This window comes from Lepus europaeus, chromosome 18, assembly GCF_033115175.1.
Source record: "Lepus europaeus isolate LE1 chromosome 18, mLepTim1.pri, whole genome shotgun sequence".
NCBI classification, from domain to species: Eukaryota; Metazoa; Chordata; class Mammalia; order Lagomorpha; family Leporidae; genus Lepus; species Lepus europaeus.
In genome coordinates this window covers 38840271-38863678 of record NC_084844.1, presented here as the reverse complement: position 1 = coordinate 38863678, position 23408 = coordinate 38840271, and the positions used below count along the sequence as shown (strand labels likewise).

At 48.3% G+C, this 23408-nt stretch overlaps 1 protein-coding gene across 1 annotated transcript in view; it reads right to left on the bottom strand.

Annotated features, from left to right (window-relative positions):
• Nucleotides 1–216: 216 nt before the first annotated feature.
• The window catches only part of RAD51D (RAD51 paralog D), a 30379-nt gene continuing 7187 nt past the window's right edge, over nucleotides 217–23408 (bottom strand). Inside the window, exons 4-10 of the mRNA XM_062216294.1 lie at nucleotides 21270–21351; nucleotides 20891–21025; nucleotides 20267–20362; nucleotides 13847–13946; nucleotides 13664–13734; nucleotides 7405–7572; nucleotides 217–7244 (exon numbers count right to left, since the gene is read on the bottom strand). Of these exons, the coding sequence (XP_062072278.1) occupies nucleotides 7161–7244; nucleotides 7405–7572; nucleotides 13664–13734; nucleotides 13847–13946; nucleotides 20267–20362; nucleotides 20891–21025; nucleotides 21270–21351 (736 nt within the window). The 3' untranslated portion in view covers nucleotides 217–7160. The remainder of the gene's footprint in view (nucleotides 7245–7404; nucleotides 7573–13663; nucleotides 13735–13846; nucleotides 13947–20266; nucleotides 20363–20890; nucleotides 21026–21269; nucleotides 21352–23408) is intronic.

The following is a 23408-nucleotide window of genomic DNA, read 5'->3' as shown; positions in this document are numbered from 1 at the left end:
CAGAGCTGCATTACCCACACTCCTCCTCCTCCTCCACCTTCCGCGTTATCACCATCGCTATTTTTCATCTTTATCGTGCCCTTCTGCAGAAGCACTCAATAATGTACCCATTGTGCTAGCGATCCGAAAGCCTTCTCAGAGAGCAATAGTATTTAATAGTAATAAAACACTAATTTGTCTATCCAGTGACATATTTATAGGAACTGTTTACTTTGACATATTTTTATTATTTCTACTCATTTGCTAAGTACTTTCCAATACATATTTATGAAGCACATGCCCTTCCCCAAACAGTAGTGAAAAAATAAATCATATTATTTGTTTTATCAGTAGCACTATGGCTTTTAAGCACTAACGCTCTGATTTTTTGTTACTTCTGGCAAGAGTTGGAAGGATGAATGGTGATGGAGTACCTACTGTGTGCCAGACTCTCGGTGGAAGGCATGTCACATAAATCGTGTTTGATTCCTCTGAGATATATATCTTACCAATAAGGAAAGTGCAATTCCTCTGCAACACAGGTTCTACCAGTAAGACAGAGATAGTGCCCTGAAGTGACTCAGCCAGGAAGGACCCAGCAAGATTGTGAACCAGTATCTTTTCCTGATTACAAAATCCTGAGTCGTCACTCCACTTTATGAGTTCACCTTAACTTCTCTGGACCAAGTAATTTCTGTAAAATATGGTGTTCCTTTCTGAGAGTGATTATGTTCCAGAATGGAACAGTAAGATCTGAACGTACACAGGATGGTGACGCTAACTTTTCTATGAGAAGTTACGCTCCGAGGGAGTCAGTTATTCCCTAAGAAATCAGTGGTCGGATGTTTCCCAGAGAGAAACACCAGTGCTAGAGCTCGACCAGTTCCTGGAGACAGGACTGGCTACACAGTTTGTGGGCACAGTGCAAAATGTGGGTTCCTTGGTCAAAAATTCCGTGTCAAGGTAGCACCAGCACAGCACTGAACTAAGCACACAGGGCCCCGAGAGACTGCACGAGTCACACTACCAGAAAGCTGGCCCCAGCCGCTCCCAGGCATGTAAGCCCTCTGAGGATATGGGACTGAGTGCCTGTTATATATCTGAAAAAGCATCCCTACATCATCTGTAGCACCTTAAGACAACTCCGTGAAGCAGGTACTATTTTTCCCATTTCACAGCAGATTAAAATAAGGCTTAAAGAGGATGAGTGATTTATCTAATGTCATATAGCAAGTGAATGTCAGAGGTGGGACCAAATAAGCGACTGTGAAAAAAATCATCCCATTTTTTGACTTTATAGAGTTCTTAGCACAGACACACACAGGCTGTCGTCCCAGAGACTGCAGAGGGGCCAGGGGCCAGACAAGACTCTGGGCTGCTTGAGAAGGCTGCCTTGTACAGCAGCTGAACTGCAGCCGTCCAGCTCCAGGACACGCGGACATCCCACTGGCTCGGAGAGAAAACGCGACACGTGGCCAATGCCACGGCCAACACCAGGCCTCCCCTCCAAGAGTGATGATAAACACCAAGAGATAACAAAGACATCTAACTCCACGACAAAATATTAAAAACGGCCCACAAAAGTTGGGAACAAGAAGAGGACAGTGGCCACCGTTTCTGTTCTAGAGTACTGCAGTTAGTCTAGCCAGTGCAATAGGACAAGAAAAAAAAAGATGAAAAGCACTCAGGGGTGACTTCTGATCGATCACACACCTAGCCCTCATTTAAGTTTATGTATGCATCAGAGCCTTCTCCGATGCCCATGCTACACACACACATTTAAGCTCTACCCAGACAACTCCATGCCTGAACACAGATATGCATCTAAATCCCTTGTCTGCTCGGGGCTCACTTCTCAGGAGTGCACAGACCTGCTGTTTTTCATTTGGTTTATTAATTTCCCATCTAAACCTCCAGTATCTGCCTCCCCGAGTGTTTGCCATCCTCTTAATGTTCCTGGGGGAAATCAGAAAGGGCTAATAAAGAAGATCCCTTATCCAACTTTTTATGGTGAGCTAAGCTGAAACAAGGTGGGGATATGCAGCCTTTGCTACTCTCAGGGAAAAGTGTAAAGAATTTTGTTGGAACATTTACATATTTACAGCCACAGGGAGTGCGAGGATGGGAAGGCGGGGGCTTGGCATCAGACAAGCTTGAGTGTGGATTCCCGTGCTGCCTCTTGCTAGCTTTATGTCCTTAACCTTGCTGAGCTCCTGTTGATTGTCTGTGAAGCAGAATGATTTCCTATGCCATGAGGCTGTGCGAAGGTCATAATGAGATGTCTATAAAGGGCCTAAGCACACATCAGGGAGCCTCAGTACAACTGCCTTCTGGCTTCTGGCAGGCACTAGTGCTTGCCCACTCACCCAATCAACGTCCAATTCCTTCACACACACTCCCGCTCTCCTAAGAGAAATTCCATTTTCTCCCCATGGCCACAGCCTGCACTGCAGAAAAATCTGTCCCCAGCTGGAGCTCCAGAGCTCTTCCTAGGTGGGTCTGAGCCGATCACAGTTATCCCATTTCTCCTGCCAGTTCCTAAATTAGACCTGGACATAGCCATTTTGCTTCTGATATGAAGTCTGCTTTTTAGCAAGTTCTGAGTGTTCCTTTTTAAAATTTTTATTTCTTTTCACTTTATTTGAAAGGTAGAGAGACAGAGAGATCTTCCATCTACCGGTTCACTCTCCACAGGCCCTCAACAGCCAGGGCTGGGCCAGGCCAAAGCCAAGAGCCAGAAACTCCAAGTCCCCCATGGGGTGGTAGAGACCCAAGTACTTGAGCCATCTCTGCCGCCTCCCAGGGTGCACATTAGGAGGAAGTTGGATTGGAAGCAGAGGTGGGACTTGAACCCAAGAACATCAATGTAAGACGCTTAGTCCCAAGTGGAGACTTAACCTGCTGTGTCACAATTCTGCCTTGCCTTTGTTCTTTTTGCTTTACTTTGTTTGAAAGGCAGAGTTACAGAGAGAGGAGAGACAGAGCGAGAGATCTTCCATCTGCTGGTTTACTCCCCAAATGGCTGCAATAGCTGGGGCTGGAGCTGGGCCAAGCCAAAGCTAGGAGCCAGGAGCTTCTTCCAAGTCTCCCATGTGGATGCAGGAGCCCAAGTACTTGGGCCATCCTCCGCTGTTTACCCCAGGAACATTAACAGGGAACTGGATTGAAAGCGGAACAGCCGAGACTCGAACTGTACCCATATGGGATCACAGACAGAAGCAATACGAGCTACACCACAACACCACCTGACCCCTCTCCTTTTTTTTTTTTTAAAGATTCATTTACTTATTTGAGACAGAGGCAGAGAGAGAAAGAGAGAGGTCTTCCATCTGCTGGTTCACACCCCAGATGGCCGCAACGGCTAGAGCTACGCTGACTTGAAGCCAGGAGCCAGGAGCTTCTTCCGAGTCTCCCTTGCAGATGCAGGGGCCAAAGGACTTGGGCCATCTTGTACTGCTTTCCCAGGCCATAGCAGAGAGCTGGATTGGAAGTGGAGCAGCTGGGACTAGAACACCACCCATATGGGATGCCAACACTGCAGGCAGCAGCTTTACCCACTATGCCACAGCGCTAGCCCCCTCCCCTTTGGTTTTGTTTGTTTGTTTTTTAAGATTTATTTATTTGAAAGACAGAGTTCCAGAGAGTGGTAGAGACAGAGAGAGGTCTTCCATGCACTGCTTCACTTCCCAGATGGCCTCAATGGCCGGAGCTGTGCCAAACTGAAGCCAGGAGCCAGGAACTTCCTTCGGGTCTCCCACACAGGTGCAGGGGTCCAAGGACTTGGGCCATCTTCTACTGCTTTCCCACGCCATAGCAGAGAGCTGGGTTGGAAGAAGAGTAGCTAGGACTAGAACCAGCACCCCTATGGGTGCCGGCACTTCAGGCCAGGGCTTTAAACTGCTGCGCCACAGCACCGGGCCCCCTTTGTTCTTAAAAGGTTACAAGGTGATCCCTTTCCCGCCCATCAATATTGTCATGTCTGGACTGATGCTCAGACTGGCTGCAGCTAGGCTTTGATGAGAGCAGTGAGCTTGAAAACCAAGCCCACACAAAGGAGAACAGAACAGAAAGCTGGAAAGGCCCTACGCCTCCTGACTGACCACTAAATTAACCAACCTGGACTTCATGTTATTAGAGATAAGAACTGACAGTATTGTTTACACTTCTTCACACTGCATTTTGTTTCTTGCAGGGGGAAGCAGGTTTCGTGATACCCGGGCCCTTTACCTGAGTCTCTGGGAGTTCAAATGTCTGACTTGAAGGCCACCAAGTGCTAGCACACAGTAGTGACTCAATATTCATTTTGTCTCTCTCTTTTTTTTTTTTTTTTTTACAGGTAGTTATAGACAGTGAGAGAGAGAGAGACAAAAGTCTTCCCTCCTTTGGTTCACTCCCCTAATGGCCACTATGGCCGGCGCTACGCCTATCCAAAGCCAGGAGCTGGGTTCTTCCTCCTGGTTTCCCATGTGAGTGCAGGGACCCAAGCACTTGGGCCATCCTCCACTGCCTTCCTGGGCCACAGCAGAGAGCTGCACTGGAAGAGGAGCAACTGGGACAGAATCCGGTGCCCATATGGGATGCCGGCGCCGCAGGTGGAGGATTAACCAAGTGAGCCATGGCACCGGCCCCCATTTTGTCTCATTTCAAATGAAAGACACCTAATAGTCTCGTGTAGAAAGATGTGAATAAAAGACTGGAGACTTAATTATCTAAATCAACAGGAAAACATTACTGCATCTTTCTTATGCCATCTTTAAAATGTATTAAGGGGCAGTTACTTAGCCTGGTGGTTAAGTCACAGGTTTAAATAGCCCTTGTGCCTTATCAGTGTACCTGGGTTCAAGTCCTGGATCTTCTTGACTCCAGCTTCCTGCTGATGCAAACCCTGGGAGACAGTATTGATGGCTCAAGTAATTGTGTCACTGCCACCCACATGGGAGACTTGGATTGTTTCCAGCTCCTGGCTTCAGTATCCCACCCAGGGCTGTTGTGTACATTTGGGGACTGACCCAACGAATGGGAGCTCTCTCTCAAAGAAGTATTTTTTAAAGACTTATCCAATATCATATGCTTCATAATCACTACCATAACGTGGAGAAAGAAATGGACACAAAAGCCCTTGGAGTGCATCTCAGGCTAACAGGCAGATATGCGAATGAAGGTGCAAGTCCACAGTGTGGTAGAAACATCCATCCAGACAACAGTTGAGGCATGAAGAAGGAAGAATGTCAGAGTGAGTGTACAGTGGGCACAGCGAGGGACAGGCAGAGGCAGACACGTAAACAAAGAGAGCACTGGGACCAAGAGCCACTCTGAGGCCTATCAGAGGACTGCATAGTGCAGTGTGGCCACAGTGGAGCATGTAGCCGGCATGCAGGCAAGACAGAGCAAAGTCTAGAGGATGAAGCAAGGCCGACGCTTGGCACAGTGGGTTAAAGCCCCGGCCTGTGGTGCCAGCATCCCATATGGGTGCCAGTTCGAGTTCTAGCTGCCCCACTTCCAATCCAGCTCTCTGCTATGGCCTGGGAAAGCAGTAGAAAATGGCCAAGTTCTTGGGCCCCTGCACCCACGTGGGAAACTTGGAAGAAGCTCCTGTCTCCTGATCAGCCCAGCTCCAGTTATTGTGGCATTTTGGGGAGTGAACCAACAGATGATGGAAGACCTCTCTTTCTCTCTCTGCTTCTCTGTAACTCTGCCTTCCAAATAAATAAATAAATCTTAAAAAAACAAAACAAAACAAAAAACAAAAAACGAAACAAACATGTAGTTGGTGCAGACACATTAAGACAGCACTTGGGACATCTGCATCCCATGTAAGCCACATCTGGGTTCGACTTTCAGCTCGCTCCACTCCTGATTCCAGCTTCCTGTTGAGGGAGACCCTGGGAGGCAGCCGGTGATGGCTCAGGTGGCTGGGTCCCTGCCACCCACGTGGGATACCTGAAATGAATTCACAGCTCCCAGTTTCAGCCTGGCCCAGCTATAGCTGTTGTGCACATTTAGGGAGTGAACCAGTGATGGGAACTCTTTCAGTGTCTCTCTTTCAAAAAAAAGTAAAAAAAAAATATGGTCAGTAAGCAATCCTGACCAATTGCCTACTTTGCCTTTTATTTTACACTCCCTGGTGTCACCTCCCCTCCCAGACAGGGTTACGGCTCTCAGATGGATGGCCACAGTGCTGATCACAGACTGGGGGGTGATTTCATACACTTGGGCACTAGGCTGTGGTACAGCTGGCAGGAAGAGCTGTAATTATATTGCATCTCGGAGCCACCAGCAATGAATTTCTACAGACTTGCCATGTATGATTGACACCAGCATCAATTTCCCCAGCTGGCTCTATTTACTGTGTGTGTTCTTCTCTGTTTATGGGCAAGGCCATGGTTCAACACCTCTGGTCACTCCACCCTGTGCAACGGCCCCACAGGGCACCGTGCATATTAAACAAGTGACTGGATTCACCGGGAGCAGTTCCTATCCTCCCTTCCTGTTAAGTTATACCCCTGGGACTGCTGCAAGCTCCCACTGCCACCTATTCATGGTGACGAATGCAGGTGTGTGAAACCAAACCAGCTAGAGAGAGGAGGAATAACCGTTCTGTGGGGATCCCTGAAAAACAACCTTCTTGGGGGGGGGGGGGCTCAGGGAATTTTCTTTCTATATTTTTAAGAAAAGGACATAGACAAAGGAGAGTTTTGCATTCATGAGGTTATTTCCCCAGTAACTCAAGAGACAGCCAAGGGAAAGGGAGCTAAGATACACACACAGAGGCCCTCACTCCCAACAGAAAGAAGAGACAGAAGCAAAGGCAAGCACAGGCTTCCTGGCTCGGTCACCACGCTAGGACGCAGCACAGGATCAGACGGTGACATTCAGGGTGACCAGCCAGTCATTAGCGTGCCTCTTCAGAGACGCCCCAAGTCAGGGTGAGCTCAGCGCTCGCAGAACAAGGGAAGGAATCTGAATCTTGAACTTCTGGGTTTTCCCACTGTAGCCTCCTCCCTGGCCTGTGGCTCCATGACTTCTTACAGAGTGAGGCTGTCCTCTCTCCTCTCACCAGCCTGAGAACATGGCAGTCCCAGGATGAGTGGCAGTGAACAGCAGGTCCCACTAGGAAGGAAAATTCGGGAGGGCCTCAATGCCCTCCGCTTCCCAAACAACAGCACCAGTCATTGCACCAGTCACGTCTGTTCTTCTTGGGATGCTGAGCTCTGCTCTGGAGGCCCCCAGGTCATAATGTCTACAACCTCCTGGACACCCGTTGGCTGGAAGAAGAGGGAAAAGGGAAGGGCAAGCTGAATAAGCAATGCAAGCAAGTAGTCCCTTTTGCTGCAGGGTCTCAGCATCTGAACAATTCTTCCACAAGGCACCTGCGGGCAGAGAAATCCACAATCAATTACTGGCATGCCCCAGAGGCTGGCTCACCTGACGGGGGGATTTGGTCAGACACGCTGTGCGCCAGCTCCTTTCTGATGCTCCTGCTTCCTCAGTGATGTTCAGGAGAATCCGGGTGTTAGGTACAAAGCTCCAGGAGCGTCCAAGAGCAGGTTTAAGCTTCCCACTGTCCCTATCTCGGGTCACATGGTTGGTCACCTGCAGCATAAGAAAAAAAGACATGTCCAAGGGCTAGTGTCGTGGTGTAGGGGTTAAACCACTGCCTGTGAAGCCAGAATCCCATGTGGGCACCAGATCAAGTCCCAACTGCTCTGCTTCCAATCCAGCTCCCTGCTAATGTGCCTGGGAAAGCAGTAGAAGATGGCCCAAGTCCTTGGGACCCTGCATACATATAGGCGACCCAGATGAAGCTCTTGGCTTTGCCCAGGCCCAGCCCTGGCCGTTGCAGCCATTTAGGGAGTGAAGATCTCTGTTTCTCCTCCTCTCTCTGTAACTCTGGCTTTCAGATAAATAAATCTTAAAAACAAAAAGACACGTTCATAATACTAGTATAGAGGACATCGGTCCTTACTGCTTCATTTTATAGATGAGAAAACAGAGGGCGCCTGCAGAGAAATAACTCCCTCAAGACTCGTACCTGAACCTAGGGCTCCCGACCTGAGCTGAGCTCTTTCCACTAAACCCTGAGGTCTCAGGCCTGACCCCAAACAAATGGTGAGGGAGCACATGTCTGGAAATGAGCAGTGCCATCTGCTATTTCCTAAATGGAAGACAGGGGTGGGCTTGAGCCTACAATACCCCAACCCAACAGATGGGCATTGGGAGTCCATGTCCACCCAGTGCTTTCTGTATGGGGCTGCAGGGAGTTTTGGAAGGGGTCCTACCCTGGCCGTTGGCACTGCCCAGCCAGGCCAGTCATAGAGATACACAGCTTGAGGCTTGGGGCATTCTCTGGATGAGCCCTGGAGGGCAGGGATGTAGCTCATTCATGATTGAAAATCTCCACTGCCTAAGCCAGAGCCTGGCACCCGACAGGTACCCACACACATCCAAAAGCCAGGAAACGGACGCCCTGGGAACTTGTATTAAAGCAAAAGAATGGGGAAACAGATTCACACTGCTGGTAGGTACATAAATGAGCAGAAACTTCCTGGCAGTTCAGCAGTGTCACATGTAGACTTTTTTTTTTTTTTTTTTTTTTGACAGGCAGAGTGGACAGTGAGAGAGAGAGAGAAAGGTCTTCCTTTTTGCCGTTGGTTCACCCTCCAATGGCTGCCGCGGTAGGCGCGCTGCGGCCGGCGCACCGTGCTAATCCGAAGCCAGGAGCCAGGTGCTTCTCCTGGTCTCCCATGGGGTGCAGGGCCCAAGCACTTGGGCCATCCTCCACTGCACTCCCTGGCCACAGCAGAGAGCTGGCCTGGAAGAGGGGCAACTGGGACAGGATCGGTGTCCCGACCGGGACTAGAACCCAGTGTGCCGGCGCCGCAAGGTGGAGGATTAGCCTATTGAGCCGTGGCGCCGGCCACATGTAGACATTTTAAAATACATGTATCAGGGCATGCGTTTGGCAAAGCAATTATGACACCACTTGGGTTGGGACGCTCACATTCCACACTAGAGTGTCTGAGTTTGAGTCTTGGTTCCTCTCTCCACTGCAGCTTCCTGCTAATGTGTACCCTGAGAGTTAGCAGGTAGGTGATGGCTCAAGTACTTGGGTCCCCACCACCCACATGGGAGACCTGGAATGAATTCATGGTTCCTGGATTCAGCCTGACCCAGCCTCAGCTGTTGGCAGGCATTTGAGGAGTTAACAAGTAGATGGAAGATATCTGTCTCTCTCTGCCTTTCAAATAGATAATAAAAAGTTTTATATACATATATCTCCAACTCAGCAATCATATATTTGGGGTTTATTTTGAGGACATATGAGATGTTCTAAGAGACTTAGATGTTCACCAGTTTTATTTATAACAAAGGATAACCAGTAATGACCTGAAGGCCAAATGATCAGGAACTGGGGATGGCACAGCACACAGATCACTATGGTACAGCAGGGGTTGGCAAACTGTAGCCCACAAGCCAAATTCATCCCCAAAATCATTAGTATAAATCAAGTTGTAGCGGAACATAGCCATGCCCATTTGTTTATGTACTGCCCTGGCTGCTTTTACGGTATATTGGTAGAGCTGTATAGATGAAACACAGACCAAATTCTTGCAAATATTCATTTTATGGTCCTCAAATATTTACTATGTGGGCTTTCGCAGAAAAAGCTTGCTGGGGCCAGCTTCGTGGCACAGAAGGTTAAGCTGCTGCTCACAACACTGGCATCCTATATCAGAGGGCTATTGGAGTCACAGCTGCTCTGCTTCCAATCCAGTTCTCTGCTAATGTGACTGAGACAGCATTCGATGGTGGCCCAAGTACTTGGGAGACCTAGTGGGGTTCCAGGCTCCCCACTTCAGCCTGGACCAGCCGTTGCCATTGCAGCCACTTGGAGAGTGAACCAGCAGATAGAAGACTGATCTCTCAATATCGCTTTCTCTCTCTCTCCATCCTGCTCTCAAATAAGTAAATCTTTTTTAAAAAGTCTGCCAATCCCAGAGCTAGCACTGTTGCATAGTAGGCCTTATAAGCCTCCACCTGTGGCGCCGGCATCCCATATGGGCACTGACTGTGTCCTGGGCTGCTTCTCTTCTGATCCAGCTCTCTGCTTATAGCCTGGGAAAGCAGTGGAAGATGGCCCAAGTGCTTCGGCCCCTATACCTGTGTGGGAATCCTGGAAGAAGCTCCTAGCTTCAGATCAGCCCAGCTCCAGCTGTTGCAGGCGTCTGGGGAATGAACCAGTGGATGGAAGACATTTCTCTCTCTCTCCCTCCCTAACTCTACCTCTCAAATAAATAAAAAATCTTTTAAAAAAAGTTTGCCAATCGCTCTGATATAAGCATTAATAACATGTAGCTTTATACTCGCTATGGAAAACTGGCAGCTCCTCAGAAAATTAAAAATAGGATGACCACACCCATCTACTAACTTCCCTTCTGAGTATACAGAGAAAGAACTGAAAGAGCACAAAGGAACATTTGTACCCCCGCGTTCACGGCAGCATTATTCACAACAGCCAAAAGGTGGAAACAAACCAAGTGTCCATCAATGGATGAATGAAAAAGCAAAGCGTGGGATACAATAGAATAATACCCAGCCTCAGAAAGGAAGGAAACCGGGCCGGCACTGTGGCACAGCTGGTTAAAGCCTCAGCCATATAGGCATCATTTTGAGTCCCAGCTATTCCACTTCCAATCCAGCTCTCTGCTATGGCCTGGGAAGGCAGCAGAAGATGGCCCAAGTCCTTGGGCCCCTGCACCCATGTGGGATACCGGGAAGAAGCTCCTGGCTCCTAGCTTTGGCCTCGCCCAGCCCTAGCTGTTGCAGTCATTTGGGGAGTGAATCAGAGGATAGAAGATCTCTCTGTGTGTATCTCTCCATTCTCTCTCTCTTTCTCTCCTCCCTCCCTCTCTCTAACTTTGTCTTTCAAATAAATAATTTTTTAAAAGAAAATTCTGACATGCTACAACATGGATAAACAACACTGAGACTATTACTGTAAATGAAATACGCTCGTCACAGAAAGGCAAATATCATATGATTCCCTGTGTATGAGACACTCAGAGTAACCAAAATCATACATAGGAAGTAGAATGGTGGTTACCAGGGGCCAGAGGAAGAAGGAACTGTTTTATAACATGAAAAAAGTTAAGGAGAGGGGTGGTGGTGATGGTTGAACATTATGAATATATTTAACACTAAATTGTACACTTTCAAATGGTTTAGACAATAGATTTGGTCATGTGTATCTTATGACAACAAAAAAATTGGGGGGCCAGTGGTGGTATTGTGGCATAGTAGGTTAAGCTGCTATGATACTAGAATCCCATATGGGCACTGGTTTGAGCCCCACCTGCTCCAACTCCAATCCAGCTCCCTGGGAACCAGTGAAGACAGCTCAAGTACTTGGACCCCTGCATCCTAGTGGGAAACTCAGAAGAAGCTCCTGGCTTCTGGCTTCGGCCTGGCTCAGTTCTGGCCTTCACAGCCATTTGGGGAGTGAACCAGGGGATGGAAGATCTCTCTCTCTCTCTCTCTCTCTCTCTCTCTCTCTCTCTCTCTCTGTAACTCTGCCTTTCAAATAAATAAATATTTTTTAAAGTGGGAAAAAATACATAACTTTTAAACATGACATTCTTTTTTGAAATTTTTAAGATTTATTTGTAGGCCGGCGCCGTGGCTCAACAGGCTAATCCTCCACCTTGCGGCGCCGGCACACCGGGTTCTAGTCCCAGTCGGGGCGCCGGATTCTGTCCCGGTTGCCCCTCTTCCAGGCCAGCTCTCTGCTATGGCCTGGGAAGGCAGTGGAGGATGGCCCAAGTGCTTGGGCCCTGCACCCGCATGGGAGACCAGGAGAAGCACCTGGCTCCTGGCTTCAGATCAGCACAATGCGCCAGGCGCAGCGGCCATTGGAAGGTGAACCAATGGCAAAAAGGAAGACCTTTCTCTCTGTCTCTCTCTCACTGTCCACTCTGCCTGTCAAAAAAAAAAAAAAAAAAAAGATTTATTTGTTTATTTAAAAGACAGAGGAAGAGAGAGAGGGAAAGGGGGAGAGACAGAGAAATAATGAGATCTTCTATCTGCTGGTTCATTCCATAAATGGCTGCAACAGCCAGGTCTGGGCTAGGCAGAAGCCAGGAGCGAGGAACTCTGGGTCTCTCCTGTGGGTGGCAGAGGCCCAAGTACTTGGGACATTATCCACTGCCTTCCTAGATGCACTAGCAGGGAGCTGGATCAGAAGTGGAGCAGCCAGCTCCAGCTGTTGACAGCGACTTGCGGAGTGAACCAGCAGATGGGCGACCTTTCTCTGTCTCTCCCTCTCTGTGTCTATAACTCTACCTCTCAAATAAATAAATAAAATCTTTAAAAAAAAAAAAAAAGAAAGTGGAGCATCAAGGACTCAAACTGGTACTCATATGATACCAGCATCGCAGGCTGTGGCTTAACCTGCTACGCCACAACGCCAACACCTAAATGTCACATTCTTTTTTTTTTTTTTTTTTTTTGACAGGTAGAGTGGATAGTGAGAGAGAGATTAGGCGGATGATTAGCCTGTTGAGCCACGGTGCCGGCCTAAATGTCACATTCTTAAAGAATCAATTTAAAACCATGGCAAACAGAATGAAATTCAAAGTTTTGGGCTTTTATTTTTTTTTTTAACAAGGCTAGTTTAATTAGAAAGTTGGTTAAAAGTATACACATATATTCAGAGAGAAAAGATTTTATGGAGATATACGAATAGAAATATTAATGTAGGGGCCAGCGTTGTGATACAGCAGGTTAAAAGCTGCTGCTTGTGGCTGGCGCCGTAGCTTAACGGGCTAGTCCTCTGCCTTGCGGCGCTGGCACACCAGGTTATGGTCCCGGTTGGGGCGCCGGATTCTATCCCGGTTGCCCCTCTTCCAGGCCAGCTCTCTGCTGTGGCCCAGGAAGGCAGTAGAGGATGGCCCAGGTCCTTGGCCCTGCACCCGCATGGGAGACCAGGAGAGGCACCTGGCTCCTGGCTTCGGATCAGCGCAGTACGCCAGCCGCAGCAGCCATTGGAGGGTGAACCAACGGCAAAAAGGAAGACCTTTCTCTCTGTCTCTCTCTCTCACTATCCACTCTGCCTGTCAAAAAAAATAAAATAAAAAAATAAAGTAAAAAAAATAAAAATAAAAAGCTGCTGCTTGCAATGCCAGCATCCTACACTGGAGTACCAGTTAGAGTCCCAGCTGCTATGCATCCAATCTGGCTCCCTGCTAATGTACCTGGGAAAGCAGCAGAGGATGTTGTAACTACTTGGGGCCCTGCACCCGCATGGGATAACCGGATGAAGTTTTGGGCTCCTGGCTTTGGCCTGGCCCAGCTCCGGCCGTTGCAGCCAATTGGGGAGTGAACCAAAGGATGGAAGACCTCTCTCTCTCTCTCTCTCTCTGCCTCTGCCTCTCTGTAACTCTGCCTTTCAAAAAAATTAATAAATCTTAAAAAAAATGGCGGGGGCCATCCCTGATCCCCTGGGCTATTTATTTACAGTCCGGCTCCCTCCCAGGGCAGAGCTGCACTGATTCTGGGAAGCTGGGCTATGTCCCTTCCCTAAAGGGCAACTTTTTGGGATTCAGAAGCTGCCATTTACAGAATTACAAGAAATAAAGAGCAAGCTATGACTAGAAATCAAGTTCATTGACCAAGCCTGTTTCCTTACCACCACCGCCAGGCCAAGGTCCCGGGCCAGGGTCTTCAGCTCTCGGGCCAGCTGCATCATCAAGGCCAAGCCTGGGGGAGAACAGAGAGGGAGGGCAGCAGGAGGCTGGGGACCGGACAGGCCGCACCTCAGCCTCCAGAGCAAGGTCATATCCCTGGTCCCAGGCTCTGCCATACCACTCACCTTCCCTCTGCTGACCTCCCAGAAGTGGGGAGACCACCGCAGTCACCGAGTCCACAATGACTACCTTCACAGTCCCTGAAGAACCCGTCACCTGGAGAGACTGCAGAAGTAGCTGCCATAAGCCAACGGTGTCTAGGGGCACCAACTGTAGGACAAGCTTGCTTCTCCATCAAAAATTAGTAAGAAATAATCTCCCCAAACACAGCTGCAAGGGTATTGCAGAAATTCAGCAACCCCACCACTGGCATGAATAAGACTACTGAAAACTCAGGTAGAGAGAGGGTTAAAATCTCAGGACGGGGCAGGTGCTGTGATGCAGTGAGTTAGGCCACCGCTTAGGACACCAGCACCCACACTGGAGGGCCAGCAAAAAGTCCTGGCTCAGCTTCCAATGTGCATCATGGGAGACAACAGATGATGGCTTAAGTACTTGGGTCCTACCACCCACATGGGAGACATAGATGCAGTTCCTGGTTCCCAGCTTTGGCCTGGTCCAGTCCTAGCTGCTGTGGGCATTTGGGGAGTGAACCAGAAGGCGATCTCTCTTTCCTCCTTGCCTTTCTTTTCTTTTCTTTCTTTTCTTTTTTTTTTTTTTTTTTTTTTTTTTTGCTAGGCAGAGTTAGACAGTGAGAGAGAGAGAGACAGAGAGAGTTATATACAGTGAGAGAGAGACAGAGGGAGAAAGGTCTTCCTTCCGTTGGTTCACTTCCCTAATGGCCGCTACGGCCGATGCACCGCACCGATCCGAAGCCAGGAGCTGGGTACTTCCTCCCGGTCTCCCATGCAGGTGCAGGGACCCAAGCACTTGGGCCATCCTCCTCTGCCCTCCCGGACCACAGCAGAGAGCTGGACTGGAAGAGGAGCAACTGGGACTAGTACCCGGCGCCCCAACCTGGACTAGAACCTGGGGTGCCGGTGCCACAGACAGAGGATAAGCCAAGTGAGCCACGGCGCTGGCCTCCTGCTTGCCTTTCAACTAAATAAAAATATATAAAATTAAAATCACAAGATCACAAGTACACTGAAATGATCAAGTTTTAGAAATTTCTATTCAGGGTCCTGTGGCCATTTTTTTTCCTATCAGTCTCTCCTCATTTTACTAGGCCCCTCTCCTGTTTCTTCTTTTCTTTTTAAATTTTTATTTATTTATTTTCACTTACTTGAAATGCAGAGGGGGAGAGGGAGAGAGAGAGACTAGAAGAGATCTTTCTTCTACTGGTTTATCCCCCAAATGCCTACCACAGCCAGGGCTGGGCCGGGCTGAGCCGGGCTGAAGCCAGAAGCCTAGAACTCCTGCTGGGTCTTCCACGTGGGTCACAAGGACCAAACTATTGAGCCACTGATGCTATCTGGCATGGTGTGCACAAGCAGGAAGCTGGATCAGAAGCAGAAGACCCAAGACTTGAACCAGGCCCTCCAATATGGGCTATGGGGGCCCACGGGATAACTTTACCATTGTACCCAATGTCCACCCCCCTTCCTTGAGTCCCATACCCCTTCCTCCCTCTCCTGCTTTCTACTGCCCCCAAACTCCCAGCTTCCTCCGCTGAGGAGCTGAGCCTCCTCTGCACTTCTCCCCCTCCTCCAGTGCCCAATCTCCCATTGCTAACGTGGTCCCAAATGAACACCGCTCTTTCTCTGAGACAAGATGTCATCTTTCAAACCAGACTTTTGTTTGCTTTGTTTTTTATTTGAGAGGCAGAAAGATGAGAGGATGTGAGAGAGAGAGAAACCCCATCTTCTGGTTCACCCCCTCCCCAAATGCCCACAACAGCTGGCACTGGGCCAGCTAAAGCCAGGACCTCAATCCAGGTCTCCCACATGGCGGTAAGAGGGGGGAGCAGAGATCCAATTAACTGGGCCCTTGCCTCTGCCTCCCAAGGTCCACATTAGCAGGAAGCTGGAGTCAGGAACCAGAGTACTGCAATATAAGCGTCTTAGCCACTAGGCTAAACACCCACCCAAAGTCCTAATTCCTGTCTCTGCCCAAACATTGGCACCTTCCTAGTTTCTCTGGGCCTGAACCGGCTTTCATTTTCCTTTCCTTTCTCCCTTTTTATATTGTGATTCTGCTTCTACCACATTTCCCCCACTTCCCCTTGGCCAGGTACCGGATACTCAGCAAGTCTCCCTTCACCTTCCAGCTACGGAGTCTCAGTAACTAGCGTGTCTACGAGCAGATGGGAGAAAAGAAAAAAGCTCAAGTTGAAATCGGCTCGGCATCCCCGACCCCTCTGGGACAGCAGGATGAACTCTATGGCTAAGTGGCACAGCAAGCCTTCTGCTGCGACCATGGAGCCATCGGGTCATCTGTGGCTGACAGACCTGAGAGTGGACTCCACAGCCCCACCCTCAAGTATTCAGGCCTTTATATAATCTCTTCCCCTTGAGTGTGGGGATACGTGTGACTTGTTTCTGACCAATATGACATCAGTGGCGTTGGAATGTCACTCTTTTTTATTTTTTCAAATAGGCTTTCGAATTTGACTTGAAGTCGTACAACCATTGTGTGTGTGTGTGCGTGTGTGTGTGTGTGTGTGTGTGTGAGAGAGAGAGAGAGAGAGAGAGGAGACAGAGACAGAGAGAAGTATTTTTTCCTAGTTTGCAAAATCTGAGCCACTACTTTAATGTACAATAATTCATTTTAGCCAGGTGAGACTGAAAGATGAAACAGTTCCCCACCCGGAATTGATGACCCTTTTTCCCTCTTTCTCGGACACGTGAAGCCCTCTTCTGTTCTGCTTGTGTCAAGGACTTGGCACAGTGCGTTCTGTTATAGCACAGACTTCTGCCTCCGCCTTGCTCGGCTCCTCTGAGGGCAGGAGGAATGTCTTGCTCTTCCCAGTGCCTGTGCAGTCTCACTACATGCTGGTGGGATGCTAGCAGGCTGGGTCATGGTCAAGTGCACACGCTCTGCAGCCAAACCACCTGCTTTGAGCCCCAGCTCTCTATATCCCTGTGAGATCTTGAGGAAGTTATGCTACTTTTCCAACTCTGTTTTCTGAAGGACAAAACGGGGGAAATCATAGTACCTGCCTCCCAGGGTTCCCAAGAGAAGCAAATTAGATCATGTCAGTGCATAGTAAGTTCTCAAAGTCTTAGAAACTTTCTTAGTGAGTAAACAATAACATAGAGAGAATGCTCACCAATACTGGTAAAATGATTACTTATTTATGAAGTATTCAGGCAAAGGGAAACCTACCCATGTAAGAGTGAAGCTAGGAGGTGTGGAAATCTACCACAGCTTGTCCATTATCATCAACAAGGCTTCAAAGTGGAATGTCTCTCTTGATCAGGTGCATTACACTGCAAAGTAACTGGGATGTGGTTTAACCATCATAAAAGACTCGGGGTTTCTATTTGCTCCCACTCTCCTTTCATCTTGAGGAAGCAGTGGCCATGCTACTGGCTCCCTGTGGCAAGGGCCTCGTGGCAGGAACAATGGGCAGCCTCTAGCAGCTGAATGCAGCCTCTAGCCAATGCCAGCAAGAAGCTGAGACCACCAGGAAGTGCACTCTGCCAGCAACCTGAGCCAACCTGTAAGCCTCCAGGGAGGACACAGTCTGGTTTAACCTTGATCACAACTCTATGAGACCCCAAGCAGAGGATCCAGCTTAGGATACCTAGATTTTTGATAATAAATGTGCTAAGTCATTAAGTGTGTGGTAACTTGTCGTGCAGTAGAAGAATATATACCACTTAGTTGCCTTACAGTAAAGAAATATAGTGTTGTGACGTGGCATTGAAGGATTTGGTTCATAGGTTAGTTCTTGTCCTAAATGCATGGTAACTTTGGGAAACTTCTCTGGTCTTTACTCTCTTCATCTGTAAAACCAAGAGGGTTGGAGCAAGTGTCTGGTGCAGCACTTAAAATACCACTGTGGGCCGGCGCCGCGGCTCACTAGGCTAATCCTCCGCCTTGCGGCGCCGGCACACCGGGTTCTAGTCCCGGTCGGGGCACCGATCCTGTCCCGGTTGCCCCTCTTCCAGGCCAGCTCTCTGCTGTGGCCAGGGAGTGCAGTGGAGGATGGCCCAAGTGCTTGGGCCCTGCACCCCATGGGAGACCAGGAGAAGCACCTGGCTCCTGCCATCGGAACAGCGCGGTGCGCTGGCCGCAGCGCGCTACCGCGGCGGCCATTGGAGGGTGAACCAACGGCAAAAGGAAGACCTTTCTCTCTGTCTCTCTCACTATCCACTCTGCCTGTCAAAAAAATAAATAAATAAATAAATAAATAAATAAATAAATAAATAAATTTAAAAAAGAAAAGAAAAGAAAAATTTAAAAAAAAAATATTTGTTAAAAATACCACTGTGGATGCCGGCATCCTACAAGAGTCCCAGGATTCAAATCCTGGCTCTGGTCCCAACCTCCCTACCCATTTCCTGATGATGTGCACATGGGTGGCACCAGGGGATGCCTCAAGTATGTGGGTCCTTGCTACCCACGCGAGAAACCTGGATGGAGTTCCTGATTCTAGCTTTGGTGTGGCCCAGCTCCAGCTGTTATGGTCATTTAGAGAGTGAACCAGTAGATGGGAGATCTCTGTCAAATAAATAAGTAAAACAAAAATGAGAGTTTTGGGGGTAGACATTGTAGCTGCTTTGGATGCCTGTATCCTAGTGATGCTGCTTTGGATGCCTGTATCCCATATTGGGATGCCTGGGGTCTGAGGAGTCCCACCTCTGCTTACAATCCAGCTCCCTGCTAATGCATCTTGGAGGCAACAAATGATGGCCTTGGGTTCCTGCCACCAACATGGGACCTGGATGGAGCTCCAGGCTTCTGGCTTTGACCTGGCCCACCCCAGCTGCTATGAGCATTTCAGAAATAAACCAGGGGATGGAAAATCTCTCTCATGCTACTTTTCAAATAAATAAATCATTTCTTTTTTAAAATGAGAGTTAAGTGGCCCATGTGCTGGTATCATGGGCTAAGCTGCGGCCTCCAACACAGGCGTCCCATATGAGCTAGTTCAAGTCTCAGTTGTTCCACTTCCGATCCAGCTCCCCGCTAATGCACCTGGGAAAGCAGCTAAGGATGGCTCAAATACTTTGGTCCCTGCCACCCACATGGGAGATCTGGATAGGGTTCCAGGTTCCTGGCTTGAGCCTGGCCTAACCCTTGCTCTTGCAGCCATTTGGGGAGTGAACCAGGAGACAGAAGGTCTCTCTTTCTCTTTGTAACTTTGCCTTTCAAATAAAATAAAAAATAAATATTAAAAAAGAAAAAAATTAGGAGGCCACACCGTGGCATAGTAGGTTAAGCCTCCACCCATAGTAGGTTAAGCATCCCATATGGGTGTTGGTTCATGTCCTAGCTGCTCCTCTTCTGATCCAGTTCTCTGCTATGGCCTGGGAAAGCAGTGGCCCCTGCACCTACGGGGAAGACCTGGAGGAAGCTCCTGGCTCCTGGCTTCAGATTGGTCCAGCCCCAGGTGTTGTGGCCATTTGGAGAGTGAACCAGTGGATGGAAGACCTTTCTGTCTCTCCCTTTCACTGTCTATAATTCTGCCTCTCAAATAAATATATATTTTTTAAAAAGAAAAAAAAATTGACTAAACTTCATGTCTCAACACTCTGGTAGGCCATGATCAGCTGTAAATCTTATAGCAAGTATTCAATTATACTATGTTCTAAAGTTTGTAAAAAGCATATACTTTTATAGACAAACCTGGAAATACCCATGGGAACATTTCACACTTTGCAGCAAGAGAAAAAGTTTGAGATGAACCAAATGATTGTATCAAAGTGTCTTCTAGATCTAACAGTCATGAATAAGAAACCCAAATCTTGCATAAGTAAAGCAGGGCACCAACTCAAATGTCACTCAGACCTCACCCTTTCCTTGCTAATGGGACTCTGAACGTGTTCAGTGCTGGTCAGAAGTATGACTTTCAGGGGAGGCGGGTCTAATTCCTGATTCAAGAAACATATACCACTCAATTTTGGCCAACTAGATGTATGGGAAAGTAGGAAGTCTACTAGTGGGATCTAGAGAAAGACTTTATTCCCTGATAAAAGCAAAGTACAGAAAAGAACCATCTATCAGCTGCTCTGAATATGGTTGTGGCTGTGTGACAAGACGCTTAGAGCTAAAGCAGCCACTTTACAATCATGAAGGGAAGAACAAGAGAATCAGAAACAAAAATTCAGTGCTCTGATACTAAGCAACAGCAATCCCCAGGCTCATATGTGATAACTAAATGTCCTTGAAGTTCAAGTCTCCGTAAGTCACTCTTATTTACAGTTCAAAGTATTCCTAACTGATCTAGTGGGGGGTACATACGTGAACAGAACAAAATCCTTGTGTTCTAGGGGTTGTTTCCGGCAAGCACATCTGCGTTCCTGCAACACCTGTCCACACGCAGCGAGCCCGTGGCAAGCTGGGTAGAGCAGGGAGGACCACATCAGCAGGCTCACCTGCTGGGCCACAGCGCCTCGGAGGTCCTGCAGCACATCCAGCATCTGGAAGATGTCAAACGCACGTGCCACCTGGATCCTCTGCAGAGCTGCTGCCTGAGGAGTGGGGAGAGAAGCAGGGACTTCGAGTAAGAAGGAGCAAGGGCTCAAGGAAGGCGGGGGGTGCTGGATTACAAGGCTGAGAAGGGGAAGAAGCTGTCAGACCCAAGGACTTGAGTCGAGGCTGGCAAATGGGCTTTGTCTAATGGACCAATTCTCACAGCAGTGGCCGCTTGGGTGCTGAGCTGTAAAGCACTCAGAACCCACTGGGAGAGTGATACAATTGACTAGTGATGCCTGCCATGGACAAGAAATGGGCTGGAAACAAGACGCTGGGTGTTTGCCAGCCCTGATACACAAGGAGTTGGGAGTGTTTCCTGGAAGGGATGGTGTGGGTGGCACCCAAGCTGGGATGATGGCATTAACAGGGGAGGCCTGAGGAATACAGGAAGTGTTTCTAGAACAGCGAGTCTCAAAACAAGAAATGACCATTCACCCAAACAGCCAGAAGCCTCGTGGTACAGGGGGGTAGTGGGGTCTTCTTCTGCCAGAATCTCAAAGAAACCCAGCTGTCTTGCCCCTCACCTGTTCCTCCTCGTCCTGGGTTCTAGCCTGCAGCAGCTGGAGGAGGCGCGAGGCTGTCAGCCCTCCATTGGAATCAATGTACAAGACGTTCTGCTGGAGGCCATGGGCCACATGGGCAGTCACACAAAGACATACCTGAATAAAGGACAGAGGATCAGGTGAACTTGAGCGCTCACAGAGGGCCCGAGACAGGAGCTCCCCACTGGACTTTGTCCAGATTCCAGTGACACAAAGGGGCCAAGTCCAAGCCCCACTCCTCCTCACTCATCCTTTCTCTTCTGAGCTCCCAACCCACAAGTACACTGGCAGAGGGCCCCCAGGGGTCCAGGGCTTTGGATCCAGCATCCCCAATCCTCCAGGCCGCAGGCCTCATGTATACCTGGGTTTTGCCGCTACCTGGGGCTCCTACGATTTCAGTTACTTCTCCAGTATAGAGACCAGCATCAAGCAGTTTGTCCAGGCTGATGGCAGAAGAAGAGGGAAGAGAAACAATCAGCAAGTTAAATAGAAAAGCAAAAAGAAAAGCGAAGTATTCCTTCCCAACAGCAGCTCTGTCAGATGCTCTGAACGTTTCTGGCCAGGCAGCTCCTCTTGGTGGAGTTTCCTGCTGGGAGGGAGCCAGGCTAAAACACTCCTCCCTGGTCCTCATCCTCCTTCCACTCTCAGCTCAAAGCTCACCTCTCCAGAGGGGCCCAGGCCACCCTGCCAAAAGGTCTTCCTTTCATTCTCCATCTCAGCTCATTATGGGTTTTCCTGACAGCATTTCCCATGATTTGCAATTTTTTTTTTTTTTTAGCTTTGTAAACAGATGTTCAGGAAATTGCAAAAAAATGTGCTAAAATCACTCAAGGAGGGCCCATGTACCCTTCACCTGATTTACCATAATGGTGACATCTGGTACTGCAAAGTGTACTGCCCCGTAGTACAATGTCACAACCAGGAAACAATCCACAGAGCTGATTCAGATCTCACCAGTGTGTACATGACCCCACATGGTTCACACCATTTTCTCACACACACGCCACCACGATCAAGATACAGAACGCATCCATTATGACAGTCTTCCTCGTGTTACCCTTCCCATCCTCTCATTCTTCACCTCCATGGTTATTTTAGGATTATGTACACAGAATCATACACGATGTAGCTTTGCGATTGGCTTTTTTTTTTTAATTAAAATTTTATTTTATTTACTTCAAAGGCAGAGTGACAGAGGAAAAGATCTTCCATCCACGGGTTCACTCTCCAAATAGCTGCAACAGCCAGGGCTGGGCCAGGAGCCTGGAATTCCACGTGGGTCTCCAGGTGGGTGGCAGGGGCCCAAGCACTTGCTGCTTTTCCAGAGGTGGCTTAACCATAACGCCGGTTCCTTTGCTGGTTTCTTGATGATGCCAGATTTTCAGCCCCTTGCATGTTCAACAGCAATGCTTGTGTTTGTAGAAGACTACGGAGAACTGCGAAGGACAAGCTCTTTTTTTTTTTAATTTTTTATTTAGTAAAAATAAATTTCCAACGTACAGTTTATGGATTACAATGGCTCCCTCCCCCCATAATTTCCCTCCCACTCACACCCCTCCCATCTCCTGCTCCCTCTCCCATTCCATTCACATCAAGATCCATTTTCAATTATCTTTATATACAGAAGATTGATTTAGTATATATTAAGTAAAGATTTCATCAGTTTGCACCCACACAGAAACACAAAGTGTGAAATACTGTTTCAGTACTAGTTATAGCATTACTTCACATTGGACCATAATTTAAGGACAGATCCCACATGAGAAGTAAGTACACAGTGACTCCTGTTGTTGACTTAACAATTTGACACTCTTGTTTATGGCGTCAGTAATCTCCCTAGGCTCTAGTCATGAGTTTCCAAGGCTATGGAGGCCTTTTGAGTTTGCTGACTTTGATCTTATTCCGACAGGGTCATAGTCAAAGTGGAAGTTCTCTCCTCCCTTCAGAGAAAGGTACCTCCTTCTTTGATGGCCCCATTCTTTCCACTGGGATCTCACTCGCAGAGATCTTTCATTTAGGTCTTCTTCTTCTTCTTCTTCTTCTTTTTTTTTTTTTTTGTTTGTTTGTTTTGCCACAGTGTCTTGGCTTTCCATGCCTACAATACTCTCATGGGCTCTTCAGCCAGATCCGAATGCCTTAAGGGCTGATTCTGAGGCCAGAGTGCTGTTTAGGACATCTGCCATTCTATGAGTCTGCTGTGTGTCCTGCTTCCCATGATGGATCTTTCTCTCCCTTTTTGATTCTATCAGTATTAGCAGACACTAGTCTTGTTTGTGTGATCCCTTTGACTCTTAGACCTATCAGTGTGATCAATTGTGAACTAAAATTGATCACTTGGACTAGTGAGATGGCATTGGTACATGCCACCCTGATGGGATTGTATTGGAATCCCCTGGCACATTTCTAACTCCACCATTTGGGTCAAGTCCAATTGAGCATGTCCCAAATTGTACATCTCCTCCGTCTCTTATTCCTACTCTTATATTTAACAGGGATCACT